The sequence below is a fragment of the Dermacentor silvarum genome, chromosome 8 (genome assembly GCF_013339745.2).
Source record: "Dermacentor silvarum isolate Dsil-2018 chromosome 8, BIME_Dsil_1.4, whole genome shotgun sequence".
Lineage (NCBI taxonomy): Eukaryota > Metazoa > Arthropoda > Arachnida > Ixodida > Ixodidae > Dermacentor > Dermacentor silvarum.
In genome coordinates, this window is record NC_051161.1 from 62,973,945 (window position 1) to 62,999,445 (window position 25,501).

A 25,501-nucleotide genomic window follows, 5' to 3' on the forward strand; every position below is an offset into this window, starting at 1 on the left:
CAAGGCTAAGTCCGCCTACAGTTTGCAACGTCCGTATTCGCAAGAAAGTTCTTATGCGATAGCTATTTTTGTATGAACAGGTGCCAGTCATCAGTGTTGTTGGATATATATTATTCGTGAATGGAACGGTGAAATGAGGAACGGCTATCGCGTATTAAAGGCTTTCTGAATTCGGCCTCTAATTCGTGATTATCGCGCAATTTCTGATGCCCGACGTGACGTGTAACGTGTCACTGAGCATATAACCTTTTCTGTCATACTGCGCGGCTTTTAAATGCCTAGACTCTTCTATTAGGCGCTCAGCATGTTGTCACAGGACAGGATATTTTCACGCAATGCAGCTTTCCACGCGATGCAGATTCGCGCGCGGTGCAGCCGTGACTGTGGCGAACTCTGGGGGCATTAAAAAGAACGAGGAACACGGGGTGAGCAGGCACGCATTCTTGCTTCATTATCCGTCTTCCGTCAATCTTACGCATTTTGTGGACAATGAATATGCGCTGACTCCACATTTTCCGTTTTGTTTAACTCACCTCACGCGTACACACAGTCTACTGAACTTCACAAGTATGATGCGTAGTACGCTACAACTACAGAAGAATGACGACATCTCGCCGACTGACGCTTCTTGAGTTCGCAGCATAGTTATCGCAGCAGAAGTAAGGAAGCACAAGTATCTACACCAACCTGGTGATCGTACTACAGCGCCCCGATATCCGCTTGAAGTATTCTGTCATAAGACTCTCGCAATAGCCTCTTACAGGCTCTGTACAACACTGCACACCATCGGAGCTCTTTTCTTCCGTTCTTCTTGCCCTTTCCGTTTCATTTCTTCCTTTCTTTCTTTCTTTCTTCTTCTTTCTTTCTTTCTTTCTCTCCTTCGCTTACAATTTTGTTTGTCTTCAAGCATTCGGGGAGATGACGGTGGTGCCTCTTTTTGTGAATATAACCCAAGAGACAATGATGATGCCACGGAAAGCATAGCCGAAATTAACTTATTCTTTTTTATTCATTTGGACGAAGATTAATTATGGGTGTAGGCTGAATACGCCGCCATCGAAACGAGTGGTTCTGGGTAACATTCCCAGGGCAAGGTTATAAATATGGGCACACAAACAATCAAGAAAGTGGACGGAGCGGGCAGTCAGCCACTCTAGCGTGCATCACACGGAGGTTGTCTCTTTCTTCTACTTTCGTTTACATTTTCTTTCATTTATTAAGAATGGGAATTTCTTCCGGAAAAGTTATCCCTTCTTCAGAATTACTTCGACAGGTAAGCGAGACAAAAAATAACGTTAATTTTGCCCTTGCCTTCCTCGGCTTTCATTATCTGTTGGCTTTATAGGCTCGTTGCTAAAGATCAGGCCAGTCGCTTCCCCTCATCCTTCTCGCCCGTTCTTCCTATGAGTGGCACTTGCCGAAGGGCGCTTCCTGTCATCGGCAGACGCCGAAGGGGTTACGGGAGGAGGGAGGGGAGAGGCTGCATCCTTGCCATAAGCTCGAAGACATAACGGAGCCGGCAGAACCAGACCGTATTGTATCAGGCAGGTCGCGTCATACTGGCCGCCAAGCCAAGCACAATGCCAACACGCGCACCAACGCAAGGACGAAAACACCGGCTAGCAGCGTACACTGCCCGGCGTGTGGTGCCGGGACCCGGAAGCAACCGATTCCCCGAAGGAGTGTGTGTTAATGCCTCCGCGGTTCGACCCGACGACTGCTGCTGTTGCTGCAGCTGCTGGCTTTGTCTCCCTAGAACCTGTCCCTTTCACGCCACCATCGCTCCTTCTTTTTTTGTGTTGTTTTATTTGTGTTTATTTTCGCGTTTTGTTGCGACTGCTCCGATGTGGTCGGTGAAGCGAGTAAGCACGTCGGCCAGGCGTAACAGGCCACCGTGCCGAAGAAAAGCAAACATCTATGACGTAGGACGGAGACGCATCCTCGTAGAAGGAGACACAAAAGAGAGCGAAGAAGAGCGGGATAAAAAAAAAGTGAAGAGGCGTGGCCGTGATTTCGGATGCATTAGCCTTCGATCTCTGCCCACCGCTCCGCCCTCTGATTTGTTCGGCCCTCTAGTGTGTGGTTTCGGACTTCGTCACTCCAAAAAATTTCTCTCAGAACATGAGATGGACAAAAATACGTATAACATAAAATAGCAACTGCAGTGAGCACGTCGTGGGGAAAGTCAGGACTGTAGATAATTTCCCGATGCTGAAAACTGAAATAAACTTGAACGTAAAGAAACATATAAAAGGTACAAAATGAAGGAAATCAGGGAGCTTAAACAGAAAAAAAAAACTTCCATATGCTGTCCTGAGTTAGAGGAAGACGAAAAATATTTGCTCACATGGCTAAATTAGAAAATGACAAAATTAGCCAGGCACGCTTGAAAATAAACATACCGCGCTCTCAGAACTGTAGGCGAATGACAGCCCGAATGAGGAAACACGCAGACAACATCAAATCTCGGCGATTTCACGATTGATGTGGTCAGACACAATCATCAGGAGCAGCAGCACAATCACCATCCTAACACTCATGATCCTATTTAAATTCACTGCATGAAAGAGGCCTTTAACCGACACGTGTAGTCAACCCTGACTCGCGCAAACGAAATTCACCATTCTCTTGCAGATATTAGACGTTGCATCATTATATTAGAAGTAGAATACCATCTCTACACCCACTTTCAATTACCTTAGACTATCACCTATTCTGATACTTTAAATTCAAACAAAACTATTAAAGCTAAGTACCCATTCTAGGGCAAAGCCTGGTCTTTTATCACCGCAAATGCAATGGCAAGGTCATCGTAACAAAGTAGAAGCACGTAAGCAAAGTTACGTAACATCGTAACAAAGTAGAAGCAGCCACGGTTGTTTAACTACGTACCAAGAATAACGGGGAGTAAAATCTCCCGGAGCACTCTCGCCAAACTGCACCGAGCAATTGTGTGGAAGAAAGGGGCGCAGAACCATCGGAGCACTAACAAGAAGAAATTGCATTCGCAAGGCAAGTTGCTCTGCGGCACGTTCGACGACTGCACGTTTGCAATACAGAAAGTTAGTGGAAATGCCACTCGGAGCAAAAGAACCGACGCGACGCTGCGACAGCGATGCAAAACAATACCGCGTCACAAGTCTGCAAGAAGAAGAACGAAGCACGTTTGAGAATAGCCTCCCTTCGCTCTCGTGAAAACAAAAAAAAAAGAAAAAAAAACGCCTGCGCCTGGACAAGGCCCATTGTCTCGCAGCCGCATGGCCGCTCTGGGAAGAAAACGGTAGACTAACGAGACTGCACGTTTACGTTACGTATCTCCTACCCACTCCAGGGCCTTGTTGTTCTTCTAAGGTTCGTTTCAAAGCGGGACTGCTGCCCAAATAGGGAGAATCGGGAAGCACTGGGGCACTATACGTGGTAAAGCAAAGCGCCCGTAAACGTACAGTGAATCGACCCCGATAATCGAAGATACGAAAGACAATGGGCAAGCACCTTTAGCGGATTTAAGAATACAAAGGAAAGTGAAACTAGGAAAGACGACGAGCAAGCGCTTAGTGGACGAAATGCGTAAACACAAAGGAAGCTGAAACGAAACTATGGCGCGATGTAGCGAGAGGTGTGCAAAGAACGTGCTATCCTCTAACTACTAAGTGACAAAAAAAAAGTTGGTTGCATCCTGTCTATCGAGTAAGAGGAGAGCCTCCAAAGCTAGCCCGTGTGACGTTAATTACTGAAGTTACTGGTTCATTCTTATTTTTTTCTTTTTGGTATAGAAGCACTCTACGATAACACTACAACGAATGGTTTACAGTAAAGAAATGCTAGAAGGGGATAAACTTTGTTTACACGCTAGTTGAATTTAAAACGCACTTGAACCCATCGCTTAGACAATGGACGCCACTGTCGAATAGAATAGTTGTAGTTAACGAGCGAGATTTTAGTTAACGAGCGAGAAGCCCTTGAGAAAGCGGTGTCCCTGCCCCAATCCTCCCTCACCATTAACGCGGTTTGATTATCAATTCAATTGCGTGGTTCTGTCAAGGATAGTAAAAACGCAAACCTCTACTTTAAATCACCGAAAAAATAAATAATTTATGATTTTTCTATAGGTCTTTCAAACTTTCTATTTCTCTGTCCACATAATTATTTTAATGAGAAGCTGCATGCACAAAATTTCGCTGCTAATTTTTTTTTTGGCTGCTATCTACATTTAGGACCCTACAACAACAAATACACTCCACGACGTTTTCCACTGCATAAGCGTAGGACAAAAAAGTTTTAGTAATGGTAAGCAAAGTAGGAACATCAATTTTACATGGCGCCATACAACATATGTCTCGAAACTTCCCGATTATTTATGTGAAACCTTAAGCCTTGCCGCACGGCTACCAGGCGACAGCTCAAATAAGTCAGACGTCGCACTGAAGTTATACTACCCATCCTCATTACGATGTCGGTAACCTAGCGAGAAAGTCACTAAGTTTAGCGAGATTTTGGTAATCTTAACGCTAAATTTACCTTTTCATGAAGTCTGAACTACTTGGTTTGCGAGTTCCTTAGCAACGTTAATAGCCAGGAAGTTCTCCTAGACAGATTTCTCGAGGAGAGTTGGCTCATTTGAATGTCTCGCCCCCATTCTATCCCAACGGGGATATATGCGCTTCCATTTGTCGTTACCTCTAAAGACATGCCGAACAGATCATTAGTGAGCCATCTGAGTGCACCTAAGCTGCTTTTCCAAGCTACGCGCAATCTCAGGCAGGGGCCGTGTTAGGAAATTAAGGGTCGTTTTTCCTTTTTACATTCAGACTGTTAACTCACCACTGCAGGAGATAATGATAATTTTAGTTGAATAAATAGTCAGGAAGACGTCTAGGAACAATTAAACCATAAAAAAAAAACATCTGAGCAAGTCACCATCATCATCGTTATTATTACCATCGTCATTATCATCACTTAGGCGATCTTCCGTAAAAAATGAGCTGGTCTGGGCTGGGACATGGCGACTTTGTCCACGAAAACGTTGCCCACACTGCTTCATTCACATGGGTAATGATTGAGTACCGGATAGGCAAAACGCGAATGCCTCGGAAAAAACGTGGGGCGAGGCTTACAGTAAGGGTGAGGGAGCCTCTATGCGCTCACTCGCCTCCGCTCCGTACAGGGTGGAGACCACCGCGTCGTCTGCTATCAGCGGTCGCCATTATTGTCCCCACTCGCCAAGGCGCGCAGTGCCAGCGCGCGGATTTGCAGCCATTTCCTCGTGAGTTGTGCCGGGATAGTCTTTGCAAACGCAATATCATTCACAGAACTCGCTGTCTGTAGGTTTCCGGACACGAATTACAAACAAGTAATCGGATGTAGTGCCTCTAACGGCGTCCCAGAAGGTAATCGTCCTCAATGCCGGCGCAGCCGCTGGACTACTAGCTGCCTTAGCGGCTACGCGGTAGACAGCTGCTTTCGGTCGCCAGGGGGCTGCATGCTTCACTGTTTACTTTTAATTTGGTGTCTGCGTGTTCGCGGCGTATTTTATTTTATTATTTTTTTTGTGCTGTTGGAAGACACGACAGGTTAGCTTTCTTTCAGGCAAGTGAGAGCTGCGAAATACTGTTCTTTACAAAGTAATAGTGAAAAGGCCTTTTTTCACGGCACTGTATAATACGGAAAGCAACCCAATTATACGCCTACCATTAAAGCCACAGAACATATGTTTTTATGTATACATTTATCCCTGCCTAGACTTCAGGACATGCACATTGAATCGCGCAATGCAAGTTTGCCTGTCTTCCTTGATTTCAGCGAGCAACGCAACTACACAAGCAAACGACGTACTGCGCTCGCCCATACGACGGTTGTACTACAGATATGGACAGAAAATAAAATGAAATGAAATATATAGGAAGCACAACAGTTCCGTCCCGGCCCTTATTACGGGCTCGCTCCGGCAGGTGCTGCTTCTATGCCTGCTAACTTCTCTATTCCTATACGTCGTGAATAGAGCAAACACATTTTTGGATTGTGGCTTGATCGGTGTTTACTGATCCCTATGGGCGCAGTACCAACAGTCGGGCCGCATCGTGTGTGCACACTGCTGGTGTCGGTGTTTGTTTCAATAAAGCTCAGTTGCAAGTAGCATATACCCAGCATTCCTCGCCATCGACCACTACAGTCATCGATCACCAGTCATAAATTTACTGACGTGAGGACCATAAGGTCTACTCGCTTTTTTCTTTTTGCAAAATCTGGAAGCAATCAGAATCCGCACGCAGGTTCCCAGGCCCTTGTTGTACGTGGACAAATTGTTGGACATGTTCGTCTTTGTGTACCGTTATTAAGCGCCGATTTCAAATATGGCTTAATTCTTATTTCAAGAAAATGCTAGCGAAAATGCGGTAAGCATAAAAATGTCATTTACCAATCGCAGCAAGAATGACAGGTACTTCAGTAATATTTCAAAAAATTGTTCAGCGCCGCAAATGCCGCTTTAAAACTGATTACAGGGTATGATATTTGTAGAGAGGAAATGTTCGCTCAGGGAAAGCAGTTCGGGGAAATCATTCTACCGAATAACGCAAGATAAAATTTTCTAATTGGATTTGGCGCTCGGCAAAAAAACACTATTCGGAGCAAACGCTCAGAGTTCAGTAATAACGCGATGATATTGATAGTGAAACCTTCGTGCAGAAAAAAGAAAAGACGACGCTGGCGACAAAGAAAGTACGTTTGCCAAGCTGACGCCCCAAAACCATGCCAAATTCCTGGAAACGATTAGAACGTGATGAAACGATTCGGCATTCCTAGTTTACCATACGTTGGTCTTCAGTTGCAATAGGTGCACAGTAAGGAGGCATCAAAGCGCAGCTTAAACCGCAAACATAACTTGTAATAGTTTAATCGATGCCCACGCTACTTGTAATTTACACGTCATTTCAAAAGTAACCCTAAAGTACCAGGCGTAACAATGAAAAAGTGATAGGAAAAAAACAACAAAGCTTGCATCAGTCACGCTGCATACGCGCGATGGGTTCGTCAGCAGCCACTTGCCACGCTTGATCTTCACCGTCCACAGGAGTCTTCTTTTACGATCCCTTGGGATATAAAACTTCCAACCATTCGTAGAGTGGTTTGGTTCGTGCACTGTGGCAGGCAACATCCAGGCATCTTGAGAACCTCGCGACGAATCAGAAGGGCGACTAGGTGGGTGATGCAGCTTGCACGTTTAACCGAAGCGCCCAAACATGGCGGACGCTCCGACGACGGCGAGGAAAGGCGGCATTGACATGACCCTTCAAAAAGTAGCAGCCCTCTAGTGGGGGCGCGCGCATCGAGGGACTCTAATAGGGGGCAGCATGCGACGACAGAGTCGAATCTGTTTTACGAAGCTCGCGAATCTAAAGAGACGAGAAAGCGACAAAATGGAGGAGAAAGTGTTTCCTTGTGAAAGCGTCTTACTTTTCCTTTCCGTGAATGCTACTTACGAAAACACTGACGTTAAAACAGCAGGTCATCGTATACGTTACGAGGTCACGCAGTGCCTCTCTCCGAATAACCTCAGTGAGCTCACGAAGCGCGTTCGCGATCTGCGATCGCGTCCCATGGCCTATAGCTGTGCTTCGGCATAGGCTCTTTAGAAGCATTTGTAACATTACAAGCTCATTAATTTCCTGAAAGGAAAACCTTTACGGTGTTTTGTCGTGAAACGTCTTCTATTTCGGTCAGCATGGGCGCGGGGAAAGGGGTCGCTTGTTAAGACACCATGTAACCTTACTGCGCTCTCTCCTATGTCTCCTTCCTTCATCCGGCTTCACCCTGTTAAAAAAAAATCTGCTTTGTGACAATGTGTACAGTCGAACGCCTTAGCAACAAAGTGCTTGGGGCCTCCGAAATCATCCTTATACAGGTCACTTCATTGTAGAGGAGTTCGTTGTATACGCCCACGACTGTAACAACCAGCCAAAATGAACACGCAGCTAAAGTTACATGTATATAACGAAATGTGGCGTAAACATGTGTCATGTGTAAACATGTGTAAACGTGTCATGGAGTGGTCGCGTTTGAGAGAACTCACTCTGTCAAATCAAGTATAAGCCAACAAACTCGAACCTGTGCTCATCAAGAGGTATAAGGCCTACAAGTGTGCAATTTGTCGCGGAAATTTGACGGTTTCTCGGGTATGGCGCCCCTGCGTTGGACACGTAGTGTCCTGAAATGGCGTAAAAAGACTCGGCCAGCAAGACAGAGGGACAGCGGGCCCCCTACGAAGACAGCAGGCCCACTACGGAGAGGGAGCGAGCACGATTGGAAGATTGGACCATAACGACCTCCACTCAGTAAGTTAGGCATGCTGAACTGGTAGCCCTCCGTGCGGCTCTTCATTTCAATCTGGAGGAACCACCCCATTCATGGTCAATCTTTTGTGACTCCAAGGCAGCCCTCCAGAGTTTACTCTCAGTACTGCGCCATCAGCAGCTCGTCGCAGAGATCAGACAAGTACACCATCGCATAGTTGACGAAGGACATGGTGTAATATATCAGTGGTTGCCTAGTCACTGTGGCATACATGGCAATGATCGAGCGGACGCAGCTGCCCGATCTTCCCATGCATGACGGCGTCAACTGCGTTGTCATAGCTCTTTAGAGACCCGATGAAGCGAAAAAACTTTCCGCGCTTGCGCCTGATCTAACATTCGTTCAATGGAATTCATCTGATTTCACAAGTACACGCCTTCATGCCCTGGACCCTGGACCCGTAATCCGTCCGACCTTCCCCGACGTGACTGCACACTTCTAGTCCGTCTATGGCTTCTTGGAGTAGCATTTTCAAATGCGTACTCCTTTCTTATCGGAATGGCCAATAGCCCACTTTGTGACTTCTGCGGGTGCAACGAAACAATCGCGCACCTTCTTTGTGAGTGCCCTCGTTTCAACCCGCAGAGAGCAGCCATCTCAGCCACGATAGGTCAACTGGACAAACGCCCAATAACGGAGAACAACATCCTTGGAAACTGGCCTACACGAACAACAGTGCGAGCCGCCCTGAAGGCAATGTGGCGTTATTTATAAGACATCGGACTCAGTGACAAATTGTGACTCTACACTGTGTGACGTAGGATGGGACGTTGACACTGTGCAACACTAGAACTCCTTCGCAGACTGCGTGACAATGCCTTTTGAAAGTTGCGTCCGTAGCGCGGAAACGAACCAGGGACCCCTCGCTTCCGAACGCGCGGCGCTAACCACTACGCCACGAAGCGCACATGGACACACGCACCACGATGACAATAAATACCCAACATTAACGAAAGACTGCACGTTTCTAACGCGTTTGTGCTAGCGCGTTACGGCCCGTGTAAGAAGCTGGCGTAAGACGCTGTGGCCTCTCCGTCTTACCCCCGTATTCATAAACGCTCCTCGACTTGAACTTGACTTGCCACCGCCTTGGGCAGCGCGTTCGAAACGCGTTGAAGGCGGTGGCAAGTCAAGTTCAAGTCGAAGAGCGTTTATGAATACGGGGGTTATCCTCTCTCAGCAGTCATGTGATGGCGTCGGCAAACGCGGTGCACGTTCCGGCATGTGTAAACGGCTGCGTAAGACGCTGTGGCCTCTCCCCCTTACTAGAGAGTACTGCACGTTTCTAACGCGTTTGTGCTAGCGTCCCCTTAAGCGGGAGATGGTGCAATTATAATGAAGGCCGCTGTTATAAAATAGTAATGACGTCACATATGGCGCGTGTCATTGGTGGAAGTCAATCGTTCGATTTAGTGCGGCGAGACTGGGCGAATTACACGGAAGATTCACGGTTTACCGATGATTCCATCCGGAGCTTCGCGCACTCATGATCATTCACCCCGTGGATATGCGGTGTTTTTTTTTTCTTTTGTTCTTTTCTATTCTTTTCTCTCTCTCACCTATCTCGTCCCTTCCCCCTCACCCGGCACAGAGTAGCCAACCGGAGATAATCTCTGGTTAACCTCCCTGTCTTTCCTTTGCCTCTCTCTCTCTCTCTCTCTCTCTCTCAAGGCATGTAAGCTTTGTAATGCGTGAATAAATGCCACTTGAGTACTTTGTTACGTCATTTCTGTACCCTTGTGCCTGTACACCCTCAGCAGCATGCACAAGACGTTTCACCACCCCACTGCGGCTGCGTCTCCGATACAACCTACCCAATTGTTTTTTTGTTTTTGTTTTTTTCATGAAGGATATAAGTTGTTGAGGTAACGCCGCAAGTTTTTGTCAGCGCCTACGATGATGATGATCGTTATTTATTGACTCCCCTTTGAAACGCGGCGGAGATAAATAGTCACCTAGCCTGAAAATTGAAATTATGGGGTTTCACGTGCCAAAACCACGATCTGATTATGAGGCACGCCGTAGTGGGGGACTCCGGAAATTTGGACCACCTGGGGTTCTTTAACGTGCACCTAAATCTCAGTACATGGGTGTTTTCGCATTTCGCCCCCATCGAAATGCGGCCGCCGTGGCCGGGATTTGATCCCGCGACCTCGTGCTCAGCAGCCCAACACCATAGCCACTGAGCAACCACGGCGGGTTGTCACCTAGCCTGCTTGAGTTCTATACATACTTTTCATTCTATCAGTTTTACATACACCTCCTTAATCCTTTTTCGCTCTGTTCCCGGCCTCTTTCCACCAGTGCCCTAAACGTCTCTTGCTTATCTCGACTGCTTGCCGGTTGGCTGATGTTACCGTCCACTTGAAATCCAAGCGCTTCTGAAAGGTGTGCGTTACCTACGGATCTCACAGGATGAATACCTTCGCTCTGTGATACCATTAGATTAGGATATGCTGAGTGGTCTCCGGATTTTCACTGCAGCAGGCGGGTGCCTCATCTTGTTGCCCCGGTTTCGGTTGCCAGATTGCGTTGCCGCAGCATAGCTGACATCTCTTGCGCCGAATAAAATTAAATGCATTTTTTCTTTCTTTTTCTTTCTTATTCTTCCTTTTTTTCCGGTAAACTGGGATTGGTGTTCTCGTTTTAGTCTCTAGAAATTTCTATAGCCGAAGCACCCTCGGCGTGGTGCGTTCACGTACCCTAAAGCAGTTCGCGATGATTGATTGCTATGTTTGTTTCCACAGTACCGATCAAGAGGTTCTCAGTGGCCATAAGTACGCAGCTCTTGGTTAATCGCGTCTGGTGGACTTTGAGGGGGATGTGTTTAATCACTCAATGCTTGCCGGCCAACTTTGCGCTGTTGATTGCCCTCTTGTCAAGCGGCTGAATGATAGATGTTCTGTTTAATAAAAGAAAAAAGTGCTCTATCTCAACGTTTCCCAACTCGACGCCGGCTTTGTGACATCCACAGTAATTTCTATCATGCTTGATAGCTTCCTATTTTGGTGGCGCACTTCCGGATGAAAGACGTACAAAGCGCGAGTCTTTTAGGCCTCAAGGTTTGCCGCGTATTGCACGAACTGCTTTCTTACTTTATTTCTTACTTGCTTTCTTGCTTTCTAACCTCCTTGTCTTTATTTCTCTTTCTCTCTCTCTCTCTCTCTCTTCTTACTTCATTTGTTTGATTCGGTTTAAAACAACATGAATAGCGGGCTTTTGCCGATTACCGACAACGCCAGTCCTTTTAGGAACAGCTGACGGCAGCAGTTAGTCCCTTTTTTTGACTTACAGCTGAACGTGTCTCTCAGCGCGCGAGCGTTATCTCAGCTCTGACATGACTTATACACCAGAGCAGTCTGCATGTGCTAACGCAAGCTAGAAAGCCAGTTCTAACTGTACTAAAACATGCGTGCTATCAGTACGTTCGTGGTTGCAGCTAAGATAAAGCTAGGCAGGCATGCCTCCAGAGCTAACTGCTGTGAAGCATTAATGTCGCGAACTTAGGTACCTTAAAGTGACCGGCAACCAATTTTTATGATACACATTTATTTTGGTGCAACGGAATGCATACCGGTCAGAGTTGTCAGTCCTGTAGTGGTAACGCAGAATAAGCATCATCATCATCAGCTTATATTTATGTCCACTGCAGGACGAAGGCCTCTCCCTGCGATCTCCAATTACCCCTGTCTTGCGCTTAGCGTATTCCAACATGCGCCTGCGAATTTCCTAACTTCATCATCCCACCTGGTTTTCGGCCGTCCTCGACTGCACTTCCCTTCTCTTGGTATCCATTCCGTAACCCTAATGGTCCACCGGTTATCCATCCTACGCATTACATGGCCTGCCCAACTCCATTTCTTCCGCTTAATGTCAACTAGAATATCATTTATCGCCCGTTTGTTCTCTGATCCACACCGCTCTCTTCCTGTCTCTTAAGGTTACTCCTAAGATTTTTCGTTCCATCGCTCTTTGTGCGGTCCTTAACTTGTTCTCGAGCTTCTTTGTTAACCTCCAAGTTTCTGCCCCATATGTTAGCACCGGTAGAATGCAATGATTGTACACTTTTCTTTTCAACGACAGTGGTAAGCTCCCAGTGAGGATTTGGCAATGCCTTCCGTATGCACTCCAACCCAATTTTATTCTTCTGTAAATTTCTTTATCGTGATCAGGGTCCCCTGTGAGTAATTGACCTAGATAAACGTACTCCTTTACAGACTCTAGAGGCTGACTGGCGATCCTGAATTCTTGTTCCCTTGCCAGGCTATTGAACATTATCTTTGTCTTCTGCATATTCATCTTCAACCCAATTCTTACACTTTCTCGATTAAGGTCCTCAATAATTTGTTGTAATTCGTCTCCATTGTTGCTGAAAAGGACAATGTCATCTGCAAACCGAAGGTTGCTGAGATATTCGCCGTCGATCCTCACTCCTAAGCCTTCCCAGTCTAAGAGCGTGAATACTTCTTCTAAGCATGCAGTGAATAGAATTGGAGAGATTGTGTCTCCTTGCCTGACCTCCTTTCTTGATAGGTAACTTTCTACTTTTCTTGTGGAGAACCAAGGTAGCTGTGGAATCATTGTAGATATTTGCTAAGATATTCACGTATGCCTCCTGTATCCCTTGATTATGCAATGCCTCTATGACTGCTGGTATCTCTACTGAATCAAATGCCTTTTCATAATCTATCAAAGCCATATAGAGAGATTGATTGTACTCCACAGATTTCTCGATTACCTGATTGATGACGTGGATAAGATCCATCGTAGAATATCCCTTCCTGAAGCCAGCCTGTTCTCTTGGTTGGCTGAAGTCAAGTGTTGCCCTTGAGTTCACCCAACCGATAAACATATTTTATCACAATTTCTCTACCTGCCGTCGTTATTGTGTTCAGGAAGTCCTATCCTGGAAACATGCTGGAAACAGCGATAGGTGAGCCCGACAGCGATTGCACCCGGACACTGGTGGGAAGATAACGACAAACTGCCCTATCTGTAAAAACGAAATTATTCTTTTGTTTATAAAGCCGAGGGGGGGGGGGGGGGGGGGGGGGGGGGCTATGCTATGCGTGCTCCATGACATGTTAAATAATTTACGCAAAAAGTGCAACGTGCTTTCGTTGTTTCCTGCCCAGCTTCTTTGGTCACACACAAGTCAAGCCCAGTTCTTTTTAGCCAAGCAAAGCTAAGTTTTCGAAAGCGACACGATGCTTTCACCCTCGACACGTAGTTCAGTGTGGTGCGGGGCTTCCGAGGCGTCTTCAATTTTCTCTTTTTTTGAAGTTCGCTTTGACTACTGCAGGTAGTCCAAGGCGCAAAAGTGCGCAGATCAGACTCGTGCATCCGGCGGCCGCGAGCGGCCAACGGCCTCTTCGCATTGCCTGTCTCCTGGGAGCAAGTGGTAGGATATCCCAGTAGCACCCCTTATGCAACGCTGGTACCTATTTAAGGCACAATTTAGTCGATGGCAATTACTATCGCATAGGGAGACCACACAACTCGATATATTCATTCGCAACTCGCACGCGTACAAAAGCACACATCTGCGCTGCCTTGCAGTGTAGGACACACCAAGGTTCTGCTATTCCACTTATTGTGCCGCTGTCCTCAATTTGAAGCAGAAACACAATTTATGATCAACACATTAAGGAAACTAGATAATCGTCCTCTGAGTGAACAGACTATACTAGAACATCGTCCCCACTGATCATCGGCGCAGAAGGCAGTGAAAGCACTTTTGTGCTTTCTGAGAGCGTCTGGTTTGTACGAGCGCCTTTGACTATGCAGTACGGTCCGTGCACGTCTCCATACACCCCCCCCCTCACCATTAATCCCTCTCTCTCTCCTTTCTCCTCCCCTTCTCCCTTCCCCCAGCGTAGGGTAGCCAGCCGGACTCCTGACTGGTTACCACCCCTGGCTTCCTTATATCCCTCTCTCTCTCTCTCTCTCTCTCCACCCGTTTCTACGAAGGCAGCGCCGCTGGTAAACGTGAACATTCCTTAGACTTAGATCGGAATAAGCGTTTAATAAAGCGCGAACGCCTATATAAAATAAATACTGTGTTGTTAAGTATTAAGTAAGGTGAACTTAATAACAGCATAATTTACTCAAAATAGTCTGTGGTGAAGTGCTGAGCATACAGCCTTTGTACTATTGCCTGGCCTTAAAGCATCGTGACATACCGTTTCTCGCGAGTTTCTGTGCTAATTTCAGATTATATTTCCTACTTATCTCTTTACCTACCATGCGGAAAATAGGTGTTTTTTGTATGTTACGGCACATGTTTTTTTTCTCAATATTTAATGTAATACATAAACAGGAAGCAAAATGAATGCGCTTTTCACGCATAAACATTTTATTAACGAGATTTATGTTATAAAAAAGATATAAATTGTTAAAATCAAGATTGTGCGACAAAATTGCACAAAGTTTGTAAAGACACGCTTGTATCTACTAAGAAAAAAATGTTACGAAAATTATGAGATAGCATAGTATGTGCGTGAGTGGCGCGGAAGGTCTCGAAAGCGGCGTTTCAAACCATCGATAGAGGGCTAACCATACCCAATGGGCACGGTACGGAAAGAGTTAAACAGCGCACCATCCCAACTAATCATGGTCTTTTCATATGCACCAAAATCTTATGACACGCTCTAGGCGGTTGTTGGTTCCTTTGTAACATTTAGTGCTCTCGTATACAGTGGCTAGTGTCGCATTAAGTGAGAGGCAAAATAACAACGGGCATCGTTTAATGCAGCCCACACAAACTTCATATAGCTTTATATGAAACAAAAAGCTTTTGAATATGGCAAATAAGTGTCATATAAAAAACTCATAACATCTTTTGCTTCATGTGACTCTCTATCAATTACCAAGGGACGTTACTGCACAGCGATTACAGCAGTCTCTTGATTTCACAGACGCCATTAGAGCGCGTTCCATTAAAAAGCTTAGAGAGAATGGCTTGTTTTGCATATTCATATCTTGGACGTTGTAAAAACGCCTGGAGTCAAGAGGCTTCGGAGATAAATTGTGAAGGGGAGTAAAAAGGTTCGCGCCATGTTTACGCAAGGACGCAGATGAGAAGACTGCCTGCAAAAAGGACATTATCCGTGCCCTGGGGTTGCGAATACAAATCGCGAAAAGGAAGATAAGATGAAAGTACACACTTCTACGGACATTAGGGCAAAAAATTGTGATAGCTAAATTCGATACGAACGACTGATCCAGGGCGATACGAAATTTTCAAGCCATGCGAAGCCCTAGGATGGAAATCAGAGAAGTTAATAAACGACAGCTTTTTGTATCACGTGATATATCATTGTAACTGTTCTCAGCTGGGAGCCAAGAACTTCAACGAATTGTCATCCTTCATGGGACTTCTTTCGGCTGTGTAACTGAAACAAAATACGAGGTCCGGCAGGAGTTTAACGTTGTTGCCGGTTATCTATGCGAAGAGCATAGCGCAACTTTGAGAAATTAATGCGAGCAAGGAAGGAATAGGCGCGTACCACTGAGGTCATCTCTTTCGTGTGTGTCGCTGTTTTGTCTGTACGTAATCGCTCAGCACAGCGCTCCCTTTTTCACAGCGAAGCTATTAAGGCTCATTCACACCGGCGACTGACAGTGGTCAGGCGACCAAGTTGGTCGCAAAGCGACAAGTCGCAAATGGTCGCTTTTCGCGAAAAGTGACCATTTTGGGCCAGTCGCTCGCTTCTCGATTTTTCAGTCGCGTGACCGTGGTCGCAAAGCTGCTCAACCAATCAGCGCCGCGCCGAAAGTGATGTTATGTTGCATTTATCCGGCGAGGACGCCGGATAAATGCAATGTCTACGCCACCACATGCAGACTAGAGGCCGGTAATTGGTGCCTTGTCTTGTGATACTGGGACGCAGCAGTTGCAGCAACGTGTCGAATGTACGCAGTCGCATTCGCTGGAAGCTAAACAGCAGGAAAAGAAAGCATAACACAAACCCTTTTTCCAGCTGCCGTTCGTTGGATCACGGCCGCTGGATAAAAAAAGGTGAATCCCACGCAATGCGAACTAGAAATTACAACTTTCTCTCGATAATACTTGTTGTCATGCGCACAAAGTTCGGGAAGGAGGTGGCTTGCGTGTCCGGCAACTTCACGCGAGCGGAGGGGCATGAGCGCACCCACTAGCGTCGCGTTTCTTTTTTTTTTTTTCGGAGGCTTCCGCGCTGCCACAGCTGACATCACTGCAGAGCACATCAGCACAGGGACGACGTCTTCCTCTTCGCTCGAATCAAAATCCAGCCATCGCTGGAATCAAAATTCATGGCTGTTGCCGGAACGCGAAACGAACAGTGCCAGCGAAATGCGCGGGAAGTGCGTAGATTCCTCGAGTTCTCGCTGAGAACGATAATTTCCGAGATTGCGACGGGTCGCGCTCAGCCGGGCTTGCCGGTGTGAGCATCGGTCGTCTTCGGTCGCTTTTTGGTCGCGAGTCGCAAATGGTCGCGCGACCTCCTCAAGTCGCCGGTGTGAATGAGCCTTTAAGGGCTCAGTCTCCGATGGTCGTGTCCGCTCGTAGAAAAAAGCACTCCGTACAGATGGTTAACCAGCGAAGCTGAAACGTGCGGCCCGGTGTTTAGCAGTGGGTTAATCCCGACGTTGTAATGAAGCATTTCTAAATTATTGGCTGCATGTTTGTGCTTCTAGTGCAACGCAAGCGTCAATGGTGGGCGGATGCTGCTAACCACGACGCCGAGCTAACTCGAGATATCGAACGCATGCGACAACGGCGAGCCGAGGAGGCTGCGGGCAGAGCAGCGTCAACGGGCAGGCGTTCGCTAACGACGTCACTAACCGCGCTGCTAATGGCGCGCGCGCTTGGGTGCGACGTAGAGAACGACGTAACTGACGGCGCAGCCAATGGAGACGTTTATCGAAACATGTGGCAAACGGTTTTTTTCGTTTCGCCTAACCATATACAGCTTTCGCTGTAAAAACTCTTTGGCCGTGTTCTGTTTGTGCGAGTGAAACCACGCGAGGGACTGTTAGATACGGACCCTTTTCCTGGAATCACTCAAGTTTCCCCACCACATCACAAGGCAGTCGCATTCCAATTATGGTGCGCCGAGGCGCATCAACCACGCTACCGGACCCGTCAGACAGGTTGGCGACCCCCACCTCATGCATGCGCCTCACGTCAAACTATTGTCTCTCCCCCTGCTTGACTCTTCCCGAAAGTGCAACGGGAGGCGGGCACGGTTCCAGGTAGGAGGCCTTGGTCCCGAGCAAAGCGGTTTTGCAGCTCTGGAGAGTGGGTGGTGGTTCGGGTTGGAGAAGAAGAGTTGGCGCTATCTTCTGCAGCCCTTGAGGGAGCACGGCTCAGGGTCGTTCCGAAAACATCCCGTCTCCTCCAGCTGAGCGCTTACAGGCGAGGAGGCAACGCTGGAGGCAAATCAACCATCGGAGAATGGAGCCCTCGGAGCGACCCCATTGGCCTAATATGAAGGCACTTGTACGGGCCAATACCAGGGGAGGAAAATGACGACACCTGAGCTGGCTCGACGATTGGCGGAAAATGACGGGACCCCGAGGGACCTCAACGGACCCGGAGGAATTCCGAGAGACCCCGAGAGACCGAAGGGGTTAATAGAGCGACAAATCGAGGAGAGGGACATTCCTTTCTTGCCACGGGCCACAGCGTCTAATTTGCTGCCGGCCGTTGATCAAGCTATGACTGTTCATTATTTTGTATAGTATCACTGTAAATAATGTAAATAAACCTCCAATTCCCAAAGTCCGTCCTCGACGTCCCCCGACTCCCGCACTCAACGGCAAGATCTAATAGGACGCGCGCTTTCACGGAGAGCGAACGCACGGCGGAGAGCAAACGCTGTTCCGTCATACTTCTTCCGTCACGCGAAAGGCCATGGGGGACTGGGAGGGAGGGATGGGGGGAGCAGCACCAGCAACGCGGAGAACTGTTGTTGTCGACGGCGGTTGCGTTTTGCCCGCGTTCGCACCGAACGCGCCCGGCGTTGGGGACGTGTTTATGAAGAACGTGCCAACCTTTGCCGTACACCCTATGGCGGTGTACCGTAGCGACCATAAGGTCATGGTCCCTGTGGTCACTAAATAAACGAAAACCACCGGATCATATATATTTCTCATTCTTTAATAGTTCAAATAACCAAATACACCATCACATCTTAATAGTCATAATTGGAAATACATAATTCCCACCATAGTACAGCTTCGCTAGTCTTCCTTCCCTACCCCAGTGGAAGGGCTGACAGTTTTTTTTAATTCTGTTTTTCTTTATTATTGTGTTTTTTTTCATCAAGAAGCAATTTCTATGGTTTAGATCGGTGGTATGAAATGGAGTGCTTATAGTTGTCAAGCTCACAAAACCAGAAATTGCATTAGCCGCAAAAGTGCGCACGCAATGCACCTAAGTTAGCCCGCTACTGCGGCTGCCGAACCGTAGTACTTTTCTATTGCGATAGCAATTATATCGACACTCAAAGCTGATTTCTGCCGTCGGCGTCGTCGTTGCCGTCGTCATCGTCGTCGCTGTCGCCGTCGCGTGAGGTTCCGTATGACGTCCAACGGCGAGGAAATCGTCGCCGCCCGCCGTATGCTGTATGTACGAGTGAAGAGTCCTTTCACGGGGAGCGAACGCACGGCGGAGAGTAACCGCGCGTTCTGCGCCGTGCTCCCTGAAGGGCTGCAGAACTAAGCGTCTTTTTCCTCCTTTGGCGGCACCCGTTCCGTCCCCGTCGTAGTAGTAGTAGTAGTGTGTAACCAGTCAGAGGAAAATGAGAAAAAAATTCTGGAGCTGTGTCCGTAGCGCGGAATCGAACCAGGGACCCCTCGCTTCCGAGCGCGCGGCGTTAGCCCACTACGCCACGAAGCGGACATGGATAAACGCACCACGATGGCTATAAATACCCAACATTAACGAACGGCCGCGTTTCTAGCGCGTTTCTAACGCGTTTGTGCTAGCGCGTTACGGCCCGTGTAAGAAGCTGGTGTAAGACGCTGTGGCCTCTCCACCTTACCTTCAACGCGTATCGAACGCGCTGCCCAAAGCGGTGGCAAGTCAAGTTCAAGTCGAGGAGCGTTTATGAATACGGGGGGTATACTCTCTCAGCAGTCATGTGATGGCGTCGGCAAACGCGGTGCACGTTCCGGCATGTGTAAATGGCTGCGTAAGACGCTGTGGCCGCTCCCCGTTACTAGAGAGTACTGCACGTTTCTAACGCGTTTGTGCTAGCGTCCCCTTAAGCGGGAGATCCGATGATTCCCTCCGGAGCTTCGCCCACTCATCATCATTCACCTCGTGGATCTGCTGTCATTTTTATTGCGATAGCAATTATATGGACACTCAAAAGCAGATTTCTGCCGTCGGCGTCGCCGTCGCCGTCGCCGTGAGGTTCCGTATGACGTCATTTGGAGAAGAAATCGTCGCCGCGCGCCGAACGCTGTATGTGCGAGTGAAAGGGCGCGAGGGGCGCGTCTTTCACGGGGAGTGAACGCACAGCGGAGAACAAACGCGCGTTCTGCGCTGTGCTCGCTTAAGGGCTGCAGAAGTAGGCGTCTCTGTTCTCCTTCACAATCACCATGTATGTAGAGCAAACGCGCCTTCTTCCGACGAGCGAGAGGCCGTGGGGGAGGGGGAGGGAAGGGAGGCGACGTTTAGCTGCGGCACGCAGTGCCTATTTATATCAGAGGCTCCGGCAACAGTCACCAACGCCGCACGCATTTTGAGCGAACGCGGGCAAAACGCCGATGGCGTCGACAACAGTTCTGCGTGTTGCCGATGCTGCTGCATGTCCAAGTTTATACAGCTGATAAAGCTAATATCATTACTCCGTATAGCTCTCTACAAGTTTGCTATCGCAATTGATGCTTCGCCTTTCAGGTGAAACTGCGACAACTTTTTTCCTCCTTTACAATCACCATATATATATAGAGCAAACGCGACTTCTTTCATCGCGCGAAAGGCCGTGGTGGGACGGCAGGAAGGGAGAGGAGACGACATTTAACTGCAGGACCAAATGCGTATTTATATAAAAAAAGTTGTCGCAGTTTCACCTGAAAGGCGAAGCATCAATTGCGATAGCAAATTTGTAGAGAGCTACACGGAGTAATGATATTAGCTTTATCAGCTGTATAAACTTGGACATGCAGCAGCACCGGCAACGCGCAGAACTGTTGTCGACGCCGTCGGCGTTTTGTCCGCGTTCGCTCAAAATGCGTGCGGCGTTGGTGACTGTTGCCGGAGCCTCTGATATAAATAGGCACTTGGTGCCGCAGCTAAACGTCGCCTCCCTTCCCTCCCCCTCCCCCCCCCTCCCCCACGGCCTCTCGCACATCGGAAGAAGGCGCGTTTGCTCTACATATATGGTGATTGTAAAGGAGGAAATAGACGCTTACTTCTGCAGCCCTTAAGGAAGCACGGCGCAGAACGCGCGTTTGTTCTCCGCCGTGCGTTCACTCCCCGTGAAAGAGCGCGTCCCTCGCGCCTTTTCACTCGCACATACAGCATTCGGCGGCGCTCGGCGACGATTTCATCTCCATTGACGTTATACGGAACCTCACGGCGACGGCGACAGCAGAAATCTGCTTTTGAGTGTCCATATAATTGTTATCGCAATAAAAATTCTGCAGCCCTTCGGGAGCACGGCATAGAACGCGCGTTTGCTCTCCGACGTCCGTTCGCTCACCGTGAAAGCGCGCGTCCCTCGCGCCCTTTCACTCGCACATACAGCGTCCAGAGTGCGGCGAAGATTTCATCGCCGTTGACGTCATACGGAACCTCACGGCAACGGCGAAGGCGACGCCGACGGCAGAAATCCGCTTTAGAGTTTTCATATAATTGCTATCGCAGTAAAATTGTCACAGTTTCACCCAAAAGGCAAAGCATCAATTGCGATAGCAACCTAGTAGAGAGCTATACGGAGTAAGGATAGTAGTTTTATCATCTGTATAAACTTGGACATGCAGCAGCGCCAGCAACGCGCAGAAATGTTGTCGACGCCGTCGCCATTTTGCCCGCGTTCGCACCGAACGCGCGCGGCGTTTGTGACTGTTGCCAGGACCTCTGGGCGCTTTACTGGGCGCGGCTCGGAGTTTTTCGACGAGATCAGAACGGCAAACTCGTCGACCAGCGTCGGAAGTCTTTACCACCTTCTCGCCTCCCAACGTTTTTATATAAATACGCATTTGGTGCCGCAGCTAAACGTCGCCTTAGTGTACATATAATTGCTATCGCAATAAAACGTTGCGAGGCGAGAAGGTGGTAAAGACTTCCGACCCTGCTCGACAAGTGTCCGGTTCTGATCTCGTCTAAAACCTCTCAGCCACCCCCAGAGACACCGGCAACAGTCACCAACGCAGCGCGCGTTCGGAGCGAACGCGGACAAAACACCGACGGCGTCAACAACAGTTCTGCGCGTTGCTGGTGCTGCTGCATGTCCAAGTTTACACAGCTGATAAAACTACTATCCTTACTCGGTATAGCTATCTACTAATTTACTATCGCAATTGATGCTTCGCCTTTCGGGTGAAACTGCGACACTTTAGGGGAGAAGCACCTTAAGGCCGAGCCTTGTCCCTCATAGTCCGTAGCTCTGGTTGGCATGGAGACCGCTATGTATTTTTATTAGGCGACACAGGCCAAGCCCAATCTTTATCTAATAACCCCATGATACCTACCGCCACCCTCTAATGCGTTACTACTTTCCTTCCATGACACATATTCTGGCACTCTTATGAATACACGATTATTTGCTCGAGGCATTACGCCACCTGTGCACCTCTACTTCCTGCTGTTAGTACAGATTAAAGTATGAGCTGTACTCAAGTTTTCTTTGTCCATCTTTGTATCTTTAAACATTACCCTGGCCGTATATCTTTCTGTGGTCTGTTTCAGGATTCTTAACTTCCTTTGCAGAGAGAAAAACAGAAAGACTGGGGGATTTTTTTTTAACAGCGGAGCTTTTTAAGCTTTTCATTTCCACGCATAGCGTTCGCAAGAACTCGCCTAGACAAGACGTCACTGCGCGTTGCCTAGCAACCACCTGCCACAGCTGCGCCTCGCTTCTCCTGGCTCCGGCAACGCTCCTCCGCCGCTGCGCCAGCGATGACGTCACTGCACGTTTCATAGCGCAGCTTGCAACACCGACACCGCTTTCCACCGCGTTCCAGTGCGGACACCGCGTTCCAGCAGACCCGCTCCCTCAATGCGGTCACCTAGCAATCACACACCCAGCTTCGCCCAGCCATGTCATTGCTTCGCGCCGCAATTCTCGCTTTGCTTAGTCATGACAACACTTTGTGAAGTAACATATTCTTGATATAAGCGCGAAGTTTGTGAAGCTTGGTCATTACGTCACCCTGATTATAAAGATCATGCCACCGCGACGGAGCCACACACAACTCTCGTAGACTTCGCACTGAGTAAATGCAACATGAGACGGCCGAAGAAGTACAAGACTGCCGAAGAAGCCGCTTAGCTGGACGCTCGCCGTGCCGTCAGCCGAGAACGAATGCGGCGATTGCGTGCTAATCCGGATGATCGCGCCGAAGACGCTGCTGCTAAACACGCCAAGCCTAGTAAAACCTGGAAGAAGCTGGGTCGATCACCAGCTCCGCTGTTTATTCCAGCCTTGCACCACTAGTGCAAGCTGCTTACATTTTTTTAATGGAAAAGCAGAGAGGTCGGCCTAAGCTACAGCTTTCTCTAGCGTGATATTTTGCACTGGAGAAAGGGAAAGGGAAAGAAAAAGAACGATGAGTGATGATGACGAAGGAGAGACAGAGTGTACAGCCGAGAGCAAGTCTAGAAACAACGGCATCAACAAAAAAGAAAAAAGTTAGTTTCTTCTAGCACAACCGTACGTGCAACATGAAATTGTCTTATTGCATGACTCTGGTCAAACAGGCACACGTAGGCAGTACCACTTGATTTCAGCCATTAAGCCTAGGCTGCGAAGAAAGAAAAAATAGCGGCATCTCTGGTCCCTACAGTTTTTCTCTCGATTTTTACATCCAAGTGCACTAAGCTCCAGCATCTTTACAGACGCGTACATAGTTCAGTGGCTCGTAAAAAGGCCAGAGCTGCCCTTATGATTACAGCTGATCTGCTTGCATCAGGCCGAAAGTCCAAACAACGTCATCTGACGTTGGTCCGCTGTCGACGTGTGGGATCGAAGAGACCAGCTTCAGCCATTCTCACACGTTTGCAGGACAAGTGCAAAATAAGTGTACTACATTGCTTTCCAGGTTCTTCGTTATTTTAAATGTTTGGAGGTTACTGATGGAATCTAGAAGGAATCGCACATTTACGTCGTTATTGATATATATAGGACAAGGAATGGGCGGTTCTTTCAAGAATGCAGCAGCGCTGGAAGAGAGAAATGCGACGAACACTGACCTTCTGTGTTAACGGTCGAGATGTACGTCCAGTTGTACATGAGCAGCGTATCGACCATCATCTGCGACTGGTACTGGTCGGAAGGTACCACGCGCAGGAAGTACTTGAAGAATTGCTTGTTGCTCAGCTGCCGCGATGTGGCCGAGTAGCCGATCTGCGGGATGTTGAACAGCTGCAGCAGGTTCTGAACCTGCAACCATCCGAGAGAAAAAAAGAGGAGAGAAAAGAGTCATCACTATTCTTTCTTTCGTTTTAGAATGGCGTACAAGATGAGTTAATGTTAAGAATAGATTGTTCGTTCGCATAATCACGTGAAAAGAGGAGGAGTGAATAACGTCGCCCCTGTAATCATGGTGCCACAGCTACCACAATGAAACAAGTGCTGGTGCGTGAGAACTTCCCGTTAAAACCTTCTGCATACATGCCGGCAACCTTCTAGAACTCATTACAGCCCAGCAGGGAGGCTTCACGTTTTCTTGTATTTTTAGGAGACACTAGCTTGCTCAAATTGTGGTAAAGTACCCCAGGCACAGAAGAACCAGGCTAAACCCAACATTAGCCGCAATCCAGTACGACTACCAAACGCTCAGTGGCAATACTTCATACTTTAAAGCAGGCGAAAAAATGCATAGGTACGAAGAGGAGACACACACGAGAGCGAAAGGATCGTGGTGTGTCAATGAAACAATGACACGAACGTTGACCGAAGAAAGCACACCAATCTAAAAGACAATGGTCATGAAAAAGATCAAGGTGCAACGAATCAGGGCCGCGATATTGTAGCGATGCCTTTTCCCGATGCAATTCCTTCTCGCGCTTTTCGAGCTCTGTCATTGTTCAGGGAGGCGCTCCGCCCGCGTTACCAATGGGATCAGCCGGCCATGAAAAGTGGATGATAAGACTAGCATAGAATAGAGCGGATCCGAGGCATCGCTACGAAATCACTGCCCAAATCTTTTAAGCAGGCGTAATGAAGTCATGGCGCAATGGAAACAGGCGTAATGAAGTCATGGTGGCAGAAGTACCATCATTATGTGAAAGAAGAAAAGGGTGGTAAAGTTAGTGGCCTTCACACGTCACCGAGGCGTAGAGCATCCAGGACAGAAGGCGGATATTCTGGTATGCGATTTCGCATCTGCATCATCAAGCTCGCGGGAGTATATCTACCGTATAGCTACCATTATACTTACCGTGCGTTGTGGGAGAAGAATGAGAGGAGCGGAGCGCGCGCTTGCGTCATTATACCGCGAGCTACAGTGGCGCCCCCTAGCGGAGGATGCAGCGCCTAACGCCGCGCCTCTAACCTAAGCTGGTTCGCATTATCGCGCGCGGAGCCGCAGGTGTTGCCATTCGTTGCGCAATCCGGAGAGGAGAGGAGCGTCGGAGAGGAGAGGAGGAATGCCGAGAGGAGAGGAGAGGAGACAAGGAGAGGAGGATGCGCATGCGCAGTAGGGGTGTGGACGCCGCACGGCGGATGGATGGATGTATGGATGGATGGATGGATGGATGGATGGATGGAGTAACATAGCCCCCGACCATAAGCTGCTTCGCATCTAAAAGAGCCGAAAAATTCTATCCACTCTTTAACTCATACAGCGCCGTCCACGGTAGGGACGGGACGCCTTCAGCACATCATTATTTCACTGAAGTGGTGCTCGATCGCTTTCGGGCTGCGCACTATTATAGGCATACCATGTGAGATAACCCCTGTACTTGCGACAGCTCATTGTGGCACTTTTCTCG

The 25,501-nt window shown here is 48.2% G+C and overlaps 1 protein-coding gene across 2 annotated transcripts in view; it reads right to left on the bottom strand.

Annotated features, from left to right (window-relative positions):
* Positions 1–25,501, bottom strand: part of LOC119461323 (metabotropic glutamate receptor 5-like) — a 390,655-nt gene that overhangs the window by 103,548 nt on the left and 261,606 nt on the right. For both annotated transcript variants that reach the window (XM_037722591.2, XM_037722590.2), the window contains one exon: positions 23,759–23,948. In XM_037722591.2, the coding sequence (XP_037578519.1) occupies positions 23,759–23,948 (190 nt within the window). The remainder of the gene's footprint in view (positions 1–23,758; positions 23,949–25,501) is intronic.